The sequence below is a fragment of the Taeniopygia guttata genome, chromosome 20, assembly GCF_048771995.1.
Source record: "Taeniopygia guttata chromosome 20, bTaeGut7.mat, whole genome shotgun sequence".
Lineage (NCBI taxonomy): Eukaryota > Metazoa > Chordata > Aves > Passeriformes > Estrildidae > Taeniopygia > Taeniopygia guttata.
Genome location: NC_133045.1, coordinates 3,723,592 through 3,736,028, shown reverse-complemented (window position 1 = coordinate 3,736,028; position 12,437 = coordinate 3,723,592). Strand labels below are relative to the sequence as shown.

The following is a 12,437-nucleotide window of genomic DNA, read 5'->3' as shown; positions in this document are numbered from 1 at the left end:
AGCACCCAGTGTGACAGCTTCTGCCTTTTACAGGGGATCCTCCTTGAAAAAGTGCATCGTGGTGAAGCACCTGGGCAGGGAAGAAGTAGCAGTGGACGGGACCTGCAGCAAATCTCCTCCTCTGAAAAGGCTGTGCCAGGAAGTGCAGGTGTGCTCCTGGTGGGATGGGGGTGGGTTTTATTACCATGAGCCCAGCAAACTGATCAGTGCAAAACCACTGCAGTGATTCCCTGAACACTCTTGTTCCTGTTTTCACCCCTCCTTGCTGACATTGCCGTGTGAGTGGTCTGAAAAATTATTCCTTTTCCACACCGAGATCCTCTCCCTGCTACTTCCTTTAACACCCTCACAAGCTGCAAGCCCACAGGACCCCTGGGTACATCTTCCAAAGCCACTAGGGACAAGATACTCATTTTCCTCTGCCTAGTACAAGGCTTTTCCTTCCTAACCCTTTGTCTCTCTCCCGTTTTGTGCAAAGACCGATGCTGCGCTGTAGCTGTGACAGTGGCAGCAGGAGATGTGTGCTCAAATCTGAGTGTGAGCTCAGGGCAGCAATCCTCTGCTGAGAGCAGTGCAGGGTCTGTGCAGCTGCCACAGGGACTCTGTCAGCTCTCAGGCTGGGGCTTTCCTTTGCAACTAGAGAGAAAAGGATGTGGCCCAGAGGCATGTGGTGAGATGGGGCTGGAAGGAGGAGGAGGTGTCCTGGGGCTGTGGCTGCCTGCTGACATCCCAAGGCTGCTGAGCAGCCCTGCTGTGCCTAGCCCTTACCTTCCCTAAAGGTTACTTTCAGCTCCCCCACAGCTCCAAATCTTGCCATGTTGTCTTCTGTCCCTCTGTGTTGGGTGATTATTTGCACTGAGTTACCCCCAGGCTGCTGCTGGCTCAGAAATGAGTTGTGTTTGGGGAGTGTTTGAGCTTTAGACTCTGCTTTCAGGAGGAGTGGTCTGTGCACATCCCTGGAACAAGAAGTTCCTTTGAGTTATTTTCCCTCATTCAGCCATGTTAATTTTATTGAGGTGTTGCTCTCTGTTTGACAGCCTGGCCATGTCCCTTGGCCTGCTCTGCCCTTCTTTTTGTGAGGGCAAGGTAGATGCAAAGGTTTGGGAAATGTGGAGCAGACCAATCTTCCTGGGTGAGGTTTCCCTGGTAGGGTGATTGCAGGGCAGCCTGTCCCTGTGCTGGTTCCAGTGGCTGAGGTGAGGATTTTGTGCAGAATGTCCTGGGGAGAGACTGAAGGGTGTCTCTTACCCTTTGGCTCTCTTTACTCTCCTTGTTTCCATACTTTATTAAGGATTCTTTCCATCGTGGATGCATTTTTACTGTGACATTGGCTTGTGTGAGGCTATTGGATGGGCTGTGGGCTGTGTGCTGGCCCTGTGCCTCTGTTCCCAGCCAGCCATGTGCAAGGGGTGGCCTTGGGGACCTGCCCTGGGGGCAGCTGGTACCCTTGAGAAGGTGATGCAAATGGGGAGGCTTCTGCTCAGAGGGCATCTCCTGGTCTGGCCCCAGATCTGAGCATTTTTCAGCCTGCCAGGGTGATTTCCAGCATCCAGGCCTGTGGGCTTCCAGCTCCCTGCCTGCAAAGCCCGGTGTGGATCCTCCCCTTCTCAGATTTCACACCCTCTTTGTGGATTTTTAACAGGAAAAAAAGACTGAAAGCTCACAGAGACTCCATCCCAAGGTATTTACACACAGCACTGCCTTTCTCTTTTTGGCACCTCCCTTCTGCTTCCCGTGCAGCTCCCCACCTCCCTTAACTGCTCTGGCTGCCCAGCCACACGTGCCCTCCTAACCGTGGTGCCAGCAGCTGCATGTCAGTGACAGACCCTCCCCAGCTTGGCAGGGCTGCCCACGGCGTGGGGGTGAGTGCAGTGCCACCAGTGCTTCCAGGAACAGCCCCACACCGACCCCTGGGCACAGCCAGTGTCAGCACCCAGGCCAGCCTTTGGCTCTCTGCCTTTCAGGAGCAGCTCTCACCATGCACTTCCCTTTGTGGGGAGGCTGGCAGGGCTCACCTGCAGCTTCCTGGCCACAGGCAGCAGAGCTGCATCTCCAGAGGCAGCACTGGACTCTGCCTGCCTCATCCAAGGAGCCTCTGGGCCCCAGAGCAGGCAGAGACACGGTGCCGTGGGTCTGGCCTCCTCCCCGGGGCACTGCAGGCTGCTAAATCAGGGATCCTTCAAGGAGGGATGCAAGAGAAAACTGCTGGATAGTCTTGGGCTTGTCTACCTGGTGCCTTGCTGGGAGCTTGCTGGTGGGACAGAATTGTGGAAACTGCTTTGCCAGGTAAAACCAGGAGCCCTGAGGGTCCATGAAAGCTTTCCAAGTGGGCTGAGTTGTGCCAAGCTGTCAAGCAGCTGGTGTCCCTTGCACCACATCTGCAGGAGCTGTGTGCTCCTGATGTCTCAGGTGCCTCCAGATGTCTCATGAACATCTTCAGGGCTGCAGAGTCACCTTGTGGCTGCTCTCTGTGCACCCCAGCTGAGGGAGCTGTGGCAAGGCTGGCTTTGTGAGGAGGAAACGTGCAGGGCTCTCGGTCAGGCCTTGCCCTCACAGAGATGGGAGAGTGGAGGTCTGAGCTGAGGCTGGGGCACATTCCCTGCCCAGCTTCCCCCAGGTTTCTCAGAGGAAAGGTGAGGAGGTCAGGGGAAGTTGTCTCGTCCTGAACTGTGCCACCACCCTGGAGAGGTGGGCAGCCAGAACAACCCTCAGGGTGACTTGTGCCCATCAGCCACAGCCTTGGTGGCTCTGTCACAGTTGTGGCATCTTCAGTCAGCCAGTGCTGGATGGCTCTGCATCGGTGCAGTCATTTCTTACCTGGGTAGTTATTACCTAAAAACCCAGAGAACAGGTATTTTTGGGGGCCTGCAAGGCCAGGCTGTGTGAGCCCACAGTGCTGCTGTTCGTCTCGGGCCATGCTGCCATCGGGGTCCCCGCAAGGCGTGTGGGACAGGTGGCTGTGGGATGTGTGGCTGTGCTTGCTGCTTGGCTGTGGGACTGCAGCTCGGGGCAGCCCCACAGGGCAGGAGGAGCCTGGCTGTGGGACCAATTCACAGCCCAGAGCAGCTGCTGCCAGCCTCTCCTGGCTGTTGCTGCCACCCACGGGGATTCATCACCATTACCTGTGGTCTGGACACTCTGCTTCAGACAGGGCCTTGCAGCCAGACCGTGTTTGAAGTGTTTCCTCATGGCTGTGGGCTGTGCAAAGGAGCTTTGGGAGTGGGAGCTGCAGCTCCGGTGCATGGTTTGCAGCAGGCTGTGCTGTGAACATCCCTCTTGATGGCCCGTGAGGGGGGCGAGGTTTGGGCTGTGCTCCTCATCCCCCTCCTCTCTTCTTTTTGGACAAGGCTGTTTCTAAACTTGTGCTTTCCTCAGACCCCCTGGAACCCAGCCACGGATGTGTGGTGGCATGAGCTGATGCGTGGTGCCAGCACGGAGTGTGAGCCCGAGTGGTGCGACGCCGAGGACGAGCTCTTCATCCTCTACACGAGCGGCTCCACTGGCAAACCCAAGGTGTGCTCCCAGCTCCCTGCACGGGCCAGGCTGAGCCATGGAACCCCTCAGCTGGGGGAACTGGGCAGGGGGGACTTGGGAGGAGCCACAGAGGTCTTAGAAAGGAGCTGTGCTGATCATTCCTGCTCAGCTGCTGTTGGAGCTCAGCAATTGTAGTTTTCCCCCCCTCAACGCAGCCCCCCAAAGAATCCGACCAGCTCAGAGATAGGGGCTGTGAGGGGAGGAATACCAGGAGAGGGATAAATATTCAAAAGAGGCTCTTACCCAGGGTGTTGGAACAGCTCTCTTTATTCTGTGATGTCCTTGTGGAGAGCGGGGCAAAAGAGAGAGAGCACAGGAAATCTCAGGGGTCTATATAGGTTTTGGACAGGGTGGGCTCTCCTGGCTCCCCGCCAACCCCGTTGGGGCAGGAAGGAGGATCCAGGGTTATCTGATCAGAGTCACAGGGTCCTGGGGGAAGGGGGGCAAAAGGGTGCCCATGAGCTCACCGTAACAAGCAATGCTCAGCTGGGCCTGGCAGGGTGAGGGTGATGGTGGGAGCTCACCCTGACACTCCTGTGCCTTCTCCTCGCAGGGTGTGCTGCACACCGTGGGTGGGTACATGATTTTTGCTGCCACCTCCTTTAAATACGTGTTTGATTACCAAGCTGAGGATGTGTACTGGTGCACGGCCGACATCGGGTGGATAACGGGCCACTCCTACCTCACCTACGGCCCCCTGGCCAACGGGGCCACCAGCGTGCTGGTGAGTGCTGTGTGCCCCTGGGTGCTCCCACTCCAGGAACAGGGAGGTGGTGGTGCTGAGCTGCAGCCCTGCATTGCTCCGGGATGCTGTGCAGGGCTCTCTGAGGAGGGGTGGTGCTCTCCAGGGAGGCTGTTGTGACTGCTCGGGGGAGTAGTTTGTGGTTGGCTTTTGGCTGTTTATTTCCCATAAAAGTACAAGCCTTGTGTACCATTGGAGCTGGAGCTGCTTTGACTTAATGCAAAAACTCAATCAGGGAGTGATGTTTTCCCTGCTGATGCTGATTTGACAACTTGCTGTTTAACTCCTGTGCCTGTATCTCTCTTGGCAGTGTAACAGATCAGGGAGCCAGAGACCTGTGCCCAAGAGTCCCCAGGGAAATGCAAGCAGGAAGATCACTGTTATGTTGGGGGAGGCCTTTTGGGAGTTCTTGATACTTTGGGTTGTGATTCTGTCACAGTGTTTTGACCTCTTGCCCTTTGCCACGTGGGCAGGGTCAGTTGGGCTGGTGGGACTGTGTCACTGTGGTGGCCACCCAAGTGCCTGTGCTGCAAGGGGGTGTCAGGGGACATCTGCTAGGATGAGGGGGGATGACATCTGCCCAGTGAGGGGATCCTTGACCTGGGCTGGTCTCACTGTGTGGTACCCCTGTAAGGACATGCTGCGGTCCAGCTGCTGCTTGGGCAGGTGCTGCAGGTGGGGAGCAGCGAGGAGCAGCTGTGTCACTGCTCTGTCTCCTGCTCAGTTTGAAGGCGTCCCCACCTACCCAGATGTTGGCAGAATGTGGAGCATCATTGACAAGTACAAGGTGACCAAGTTCTACACAGCACCCACGGCCATCCGGCTGCTGATGAAGTACGGGGAGGAGCCTGTCAAAAAGTGAGTGCCCCTCCCAGGGGAAGGAGGACGTTGGCTTTGCACAGCAGGGTTGAGTGGGAGATGCCAGAATGACCCAGGTCTCCTCTCTTCCCCTGTGGGAGAATGCTGAGTAAGCTCTGACCTGTATCTGGAATGTCCATTTTGGGCAGCCCAGGGGTTCCTACAGGCTCTGCTGTGCAGCAGCTCCCAGCTCCATAGCCTGCTGAGCCCCTGCCAGCCCCCTCCTCTCTGCAGGCACAGCAGGAAGTCCCTGAAGGTGCTGGGGACCGTGGGTGAGCCCATCAACCCCGAGGCCTGGCTGTGGTACTACCGTGTGGTAGGAGAGGAGAGGTGTCCCATTGTGGACACCTTCTGGCAGACAGAGACGGTGAGTCCTTGCTGAGTGTCCCTGGCACCTCTCTGTCCCTTGTGCTCCCTGCAGGCTTCCCATAGTGGGGTTTGGGCTCTGTGGGGACTACTTGTTTGGCCAGGAAACTCTGATGTGCCCTTCTCTTCCTATCCTGGAACTCAAGCAGGCTCCAAAAGGAGAAACCTTCCTCTGCAAAGGGTCTCTTCCAAACTCTGCTCTGGACACTGCCCTGCTGCTTCTCTTTCTCTCCCCCAGCTCCAAAGCTTTGTGCCCAGATTCCCCACCCACTGCCATATCCTTCCATCTCCACACCTGCCCTGACTGGGATGTGCTGTTCCCAGAGCTGATGGCACAGCTGTGGGATGGGCTGGCACGGCCCAGACTCACTGGGTTTTGCCTCTCTTCGCAGGGAGGCCACATGCTGACACCCCTTCCTGCTGCCACCCCCATGAAGCCAGGCTCTGCTGTGAGTACTCGTGCTCTCCTCCCCAGGAGCCTCAGCAGGGCCCTGTCTGTGCCATGGCTGGGTGGTTGCAGCCTGCCAGGGGTGGGGGGACAGTGGTGCACACGGGGAGGTGGCCGCCTCCCAAATCCCCAAATCCCAGGCCCCATGCAGCCACACTCGTGGGCCCCAGGTACCACAGCTCTCCAAAGCTGCCCTTGCCCTGCCTCCCTCCTCTGGTTAACAGGGGTCTAATGCAGGGATTCACCTCCATCTCTCCTTTCTCCCTGCTCCTCATGGCAGACATTCCCCTTTTTCGGTGTGGTCCCTGCCATCCTGAGCGAGTCAGGGGAAGAGCTGGAAGGAGAAGCAGAAGGTTACCTGGTAAGGAAGGGCTGATCTTCCCCACCCTCCCTTTGTGCATTCCCTGGGAGCTCTGGGACATTCCTGGTGGAATACCCACATCTTTTGGCCCAGGGAAGGGGTTGAGTCACCATCCCTTAAAGTGTTCAAAAAATGTGTGGAGGTGGCACTTGAGGACATGGTTTAGTGGTGAATGTGGGTGATGGTTGGACTTTTCCAGCCTTAAAAAAATTTGTGATTCTACTTCCACTAACTCTGGTCCACACACCCTTGGGTGGTGGGAACTCCCTCCAAGGCCATAACTTTGTGGGAGCTTTTACAGCTGATCACTAAATGCACTTGCACATGTGGGCAAGGCAGGAGGATGGGAACAACTGCTCAGCCCAATGGATCAGTGCTGGCAGCAAGTGTCTGAGTGCTACTCATGGCTCTCTGACATCTCTCTCTGTCTGCACACGGGGTTGTTGCTTTGGCTCTCACTGCCCCAGCTCTGTGTTTCTCACCCCCAGGTGTTTAAGCAGCCCTGGCCAGGGATCATGCGCACGCTCTACGGAAAGCACCAGCAGTTTGAAACCATTTACTTCAAGAAGTTCCCTGGCTACTACGTGACAGGAGATGGTAAGGGGGTCCAGGCTGCTGTGGGCACAGGGGCCTGGGGACAGCAGTGCAAATCTTGCCCTGTCCTGCCCTCAGAATCCCTTATCAGTTGCTCTGAGGGCTGGCACTGCTACCTCACACTCATTTCTGGCTATTTTTAGGTTGCAGAAGAGATAAAGATGGTTATTACTGGATCACAGGGCGAATTGATGACATGTTGAATGTTTCTGGTAAGAAGTTTTGTCTTCAGTGGGAACCAATGCAATGTGCTTTGTGACACTTCTGCATCCATTTCAAAAGGCACCTGCTTTATGGGGATGGTTTTGCACCTGTGATTCTGTTCAGCAACTTGTCCTCAAGGTGGATCCAGTTTCTGGTGCAGGGTTATTTCAGGGACACACAAGCCTGTGACTTGGTGACTTCCTGCACCATTTTCCCTGGAGACAAAGCCTTGGAGGGAAGGAACCTGTAACCAGCCAGGGCACCTCTGCTGAAGGATTTAGGGCCACAGAGAATTCACAGGGGTTTGGGCAGGAACATGAAGGGCTCACCTCAAAGCTGGATCAGGCTGCTCAGCGCTCTGAAGATTCTCCCACCTCTGTCACCTGAGTCTTTGAGATTCACCTGCTTCTCAGCCCATCGATTTCCATGTACTCTATTTAATAGTTCCCTCCCTCCTTTCCTGGAGCCTGTATCCTCCAGGTATGTCCTGCTGGCTCTGAGGTGCTGCTTGACTTGTCCCTGCATCAGATTAGATCCTTTCACCTGGCCAGCAGTGCCTGATTCTCCTCCAGCTGATCATTCTGGGAGTTGACACCACTTTCCTGTGGCTTTCTGTGGCAGCAGTGCTGGGGTGGAATGTCAGAGCACAGGCACAGGAGCAGAGGTGTGCAGGACTGAGCTGTGCCCCTGCCCCAAGCCCTGGAATATCATTGCCCCTCCTCACAGCACTGGGCTGGAGCCTGCACTCTGCAGATCCAACCTCTGCACCTTCTGGCTGACCATGTGGGCAGGTCTCCTCTTGCCAAATTCAGCTCCTTGGGAAAACATCACTGTGAACTGTTCATGATCTGTTCCAGAAAGAAGCTAAAGGTGGGAGGGGGAACAGCCAAGGGAGGTGACTTCTGCAGGTGAGTGACACCTGGCAGCTTCCAGAGCACTGCAGAAATGAGTTTCACTCTCCAGCTGTTGTCCTTTCCCAAGCACATCAAACTGATGCTCTCAAATCTCTCGTTTAGGGCCTTTTACAGCCTCAGGCCTCCTCCTGCAGCTCTGTACAGCTTTGTCTCCCCCTTGTTTCCAGGCCACTTGCTGAGCACTGCCGAGGTGGAGTCAGCCCTGGTGGAGCACACAGCAGTGGCTGAGGCTGCTGTGGTCAGCCACCCCCACCCCCTGAAGGGCGAGTGCCTCTACTGCTTTGTGACCCTGAGAGAGGGCCACGAGTTCACCAAGAACCTCGCAGATGAGCTCAAAAAACAAGGTAGCAACAGCCAAATACTGGGGAGCAGGCAGGGGGAGGGCAGGTGCTGGAGGGGTTAAGGGCTTGGGTGCCTGCCTGTGGGCTGGGGAATGCAGCATGGACAACTGCCACAAGGTGCCTCTTGATTACAGAGCACGGCTGACAAAGACTAAAATTAGTTCTCGCAGCCTTTGGCTGCTCATGTGATGCCATCTCTGCCTGGTGGGAGCTGGCAGCCCTGTGAGGGACTAGGATGCTCAGCAGGCTTTGTTTGCAGCAGGGCTCTCCCTGGCAGACTGGGACATCCTGGGAGGATCATGGGGTTTCTGTAGGGTGGTGCTCTGGGTGTTTGTGCTCTACTCTCAAGGAGCTGTTTCACTGCAAATTGCAGCAAAGAACACATGAAACGACCCATGGCAGCTTCTTCTCTGGAGGAACCCAAGAGTGAATTTGAATCAATCCTTGCTCTATCAAAATGGTCATAGTGTTGGTTGTAGCTGTTGGGGAGGTCTTTGGAAGATGGAGGGAGTGAAAAAATGAGCACTCTCACGTTGGGGAGCTGTGCTTCTGGCCCTGTTGGTATTGCAGGTTTTGTTGTCCCCCTCCACCGTGTAGAGGCTCAGGTGTAGCAGCCCCAGGCACTGCCCTGCCAGGTGTCTCAGGAGCTGGGTTAACCTTCTGTTCTTCTGTCATGGAAAGGATGTGTGGCTTCTCCTCATCCCTGCATCAAAAATCTCTTTTTTTTGCAGTCAGAGAAAAAATCGGGCCCATAGCAACACCTGATTACATCCAGTACGCCCCGAGCCTGCCCAAAACGCGCTCAGGTGAGTTCCAGGGGTGGTGCTGGGGGGGACTGGGCAGTTCCTGCCAGAGGAAATGGGTCAGCCCTGCTCTGTTTGTCCAGGGCTGTCAGATTAGGGAAGGTACAAGCTCAGGGCGAGCAGGATGTGCAGGTCTGGTACTTCCACTTCTGCTAAGGATGCTGAAGAGATCCTGACTCCTGGGGAGAGGGACTTTTTATATGGACAGACAGTGAAGGACAAGGGGTGATGGCTTTAAACTACTGGAAGGCAGGTGTGGATTAAATAGACATAAGGAAGGAATTGTTCCCTGTGAGGGTGGGCAGGCTCTGGCACTGGATGCTCAGAGCAGCTGTGGCTGCCCCTGGATCCCTGGAAATGTCCCAGGCCAGGCTGGACAGGGCTGGGAGCAGCCTGGGACAGTGGAAGGTGTCCCTGCCCATGGCAGGGGGGTGGACATAGATGATCTTTATGACCCCTTCCAACCCAGACCATTCTGGGATTCTGACTCCTGCTTCCTTTTCTTGGCTGTCATTGCAGGAAAGATCACCAGACGGATATTAAGGAAGATTGCCAAAAATGACCAAGATCTGGGGGACATCTCCACCTTGGCAGACCCGGGCATCATCAAACACCTTTTCAGCAGCAGATGTGACACTAAGCAGTAGCAGCAGGACCTGTCCCTGCTGAGAACAGTGGCAGAGGCACCTGATGAGCAGGTCCCTCCAACAGCCGCTGCCTGCCCGGGAAGGAAACCTTCACCTGTTGAATTGAATGTACCAATGGTAGGAACAAGGAGAGTCTGGCTCTGGAGAGGCCGTGCCCATGCCCTGGATGAGGTGTCTGACATGTTCCAGATGGATGTCACACATCTGAGGGTCAGCCTGGTGCACAGAGGGACTGACTTGTCCTCCTCCCTTTTCAGCACCTCGTTCTTGATTTTAATTTAATTTGGGGGGTGGGGGAAAGGGTGTTAATTTACTTTATGTCCTGGAGGGGCCCTGGCACCTTGTGCACAGTGGGAAGGAGCTTTGGGGGTTGGAGGGGAAGTGATGCTGGAGTTACTCAATGCAGGCAGGCCTGGGAGGGGCATCCACCACTGCCCACAGAGCAGCTGAGCTTCCTTTTGTGCTTGGAGTGCTGCAGGCTGCAGGAGCACTGCAGCAGCCACATCATCACTGCACAGCTGTGCTTATCCTGCATCCACTGGCCTGCTGCTAGCACAGCTGCCTGGAGCCTTCAGAGGAGTGGGGCAAGGCTCCAGGCAGCTCTGGGCTTTAAACAGGGGTTTGGGGGCAATCTGATACCAAGATCTGCTGCTTCCTCGCTGTGTTGTGCCCAGTCCAGGGTCCTTCGCTGGCCTTGGACACCACAGGGAGCCAGGAAGGGAAAAGCCTTGGTGTGACATGTTCCATGGAACCCCGGTTCCTCCAGCCCTGCTGCCACCAGCTCACGGCTGAAGCAGAGCTGGAGCAGCTGGATGCTCCTTTTGTGTCCTGGTGAGGACTGGGAGCTGTTACACCCAAGGATGGAGAGGAAATGGAGCCAGGCAGAGGCACCTTTCCCATTGCTACAGCAGAGAAGCCAAGGCAGGCAGGGCTGAGGGAGTCCTACACATTTCCTCATCAGGAAAAAATGGTGGGAGATGTTTAAAGTCAGTGTTTGCTTAAATCTGACATGGCTTAAGGATGATGAGAGCTAAAGGCCCCCAAACCTTTTCCCCAAGAGCCTTGACCACCACCAGGGTCCTGCCAAAGCCATCCTTCCTGCAGTGAAGGACATTTAACTCCAGCCAGGGCTGAGCTGGGGCTCATACCTCCTTTGCAATGTCTCTGTGAAACCTGCATGTGAACTGTTTGATTTTGCACTTAAACCAAAGGAGAACTGGGCTTTAAAACTTGCTGCAACAGCTGTTTTGGGGAGTGCCAGTGGCCAGGGATTACCTGCAACCTGAGCTGACTCAGGGCTGGGAAGGAGGAGCAGCTGCCTCTGGGTCAGGGTGCTCAGGGCAGGTGTTGGGGTGCTCTGCTGGGCTGTTGACCAAGTCCCAAGTCTCACTTGTTACCTGCTGCTCTCACTGGCACAGCACCTGTGTCACCTGTAACCTCGGTGCCTGCCTGTGTCCCATGTGCCCCCACAGCTCTGTACCACTAGACTGTGCCACCTTGGTGACAAGGAGTCCTGCATCATTGTTCCTCCTGTTTCTTTGTCAGCTGTGTATTTTTGGTTGGAAAACAACAAGAATTTAATGCAAAATGGAATAAAATTCATGAAAACAAAATGGAAACAGGCTTGGAGTGTGTGTGGCCATGCCAGAAACCAGGATTGGCTTTTGGGATGAAGAGGCACAGGTTCCTGCCAACATAGTTTTCCAAAAACTGGGATTTACTGTGGCTGGCTGTGCTGGCTCCAGGGCTGCAGCCTGTGCCTCAGTTTCTCCCTGGTCTCCAGCCAGTGCTGCTCCAAGGCTCGTGCAAAGCACAAGGCAGTGTGACCCCCACGTGTCACTGACCCCCTCAGTGCAGCACCAGTGCCAGGGAGCTGGGTGAGGAGGCTCAGGGCTGTCAGCACAGCTCAGGGCTGCCTCACCTCCACCCCAGGCTAGTTCCCTTCCAGGCACAGCCATGGATCTCTGCACACCTGGCCAGGTGTGCCCCTGGGCTCGGACAAACCTGGCACAAACAGCAGTCAGATTGCACATTCCTTTTAATCTCTGGCTTGGGGTAATCAATCCCCCAACAAAACACCCAGGAAGCCCAGTTTCAGTCACACTTGGAGAATGGAGCAGTTTCCCAGGTGACTGATCGGTGATTGATGCTGCAGCAGCAAAGAGCCAGCAGGGCTGTCACTCAGCACACCCATTCTGCAGGAATTCTGCCTTTGTGCTGGTTCTGCCACTCAGCACACCCGTTCTGCAGGAATTCTGCTTTTGTGCTGGTTCTGCCACTCAGCACACCCATTCTGCAGGAATTCTGCTTTTGTGCTGGTTCTGTGTAACTGACAGGGCTGGGCTGAGGCTGCCTGGGCTCTTCACTGCCAGAAAGGTGCAGCTTTTAGGGCTGAGGAGGAAAGAGGGCTGGAGGAAGAGGCAGAAGACCTTGAGCAGGAGAGCCCACACTCCTGCACTGCTGTGCTGTTCCCATTGATCCATAAAACCTGGAGGGAGCCACGTCTCCCCCTTTCCTGGTGCTGGTCCCAGAGTAAGGTGCTGGGAGCTGGGGCTGTGCTGCCCAGCCTTCCCTGCAATTCCTTTGCTTCCTCACCACAGTCTCAGCAGGAGCATTCCCAAGGCT

General features: G+C 55.6%; 1 protein-coding gene and 1 long non-coding RNA gene across 3 annotated transcripts in view; one reads left to right on the top strand and one right to left on the bottom strand.

Moving 5' to 3' along the window:
• The window catches only part of ACSS2 (acyl-CoA synthetase short chain family member 2), a 32,544-nt gene extending 21,113 nt beyond the window's left edge, over positions 1–11,431 (top strand). The window contains exons 7-19 of one of the 2 annotated variants that reach the window (XM_030288436.4): positions 34–148; positions 1,643–1,681; positions 3,376–3,513; positions 4,088–4,258; positions 5,001–5,134; positions 5,369–5,501; positions 5,893–5,949; positions 6,229–6,309; positions 6,798–6,906; positions 7,047–7,115; positions 8,189–8,365; positions 9,094–9,168; positions 9,685–11,431. In XM_030288436.4, the coding sequence (XP_030144296.1) occupies positions 34–148; positions 1,643–1,681; positions 3,376–3,513; positions 4,088–4,258; positions 5,001–5,134; positions 5,369–5,501; positions 5,893–5,949; positions 6,229–6,309; positions 6,798–6,906; positions 7,047–7,115; positions 8,189–8,365; positions 9,094–9,168; positions 9,685–9,812 (1,426 nt within the window). In that variant the 3' untranslated portion in view covers positions 9,813–11,431. The remainder of the gene's footprint in view (positions 1–33; positions 149–1,642; positions 1,682–3,375; positions 3,514–4,087; positions 4,259–5,000; positions 5,135–5,368; positions 5,502–5,892; positions 5,950–6,228; positions 6,310–6,797; positions 6,907–7,046; positions 7,116–8,188; positions 8,366–9,093; positions 9,169–9,684) is intronic. The other variant, XM_030288437.4, reaches the window with a different exon arrangement.
• Positions 11,432–11,832: 401 nt separating this feature from the next.
• On the bottom strand, positions 11,833–12,368 carry LOC140680351 (uncharacterized). The gene is made up of 2 exons (XR_012051537.1): positions 12,072–12,368; positions 11,833–12,022 (listed from the first exon to the last, which is right to left on the bottom strand). It is a non-coding gene; the product is annotated as an uncharacterized lncRNA (long non-coding RNA).
• Positions 12,369–12,437: the final 69 nt, after the last annotated feature.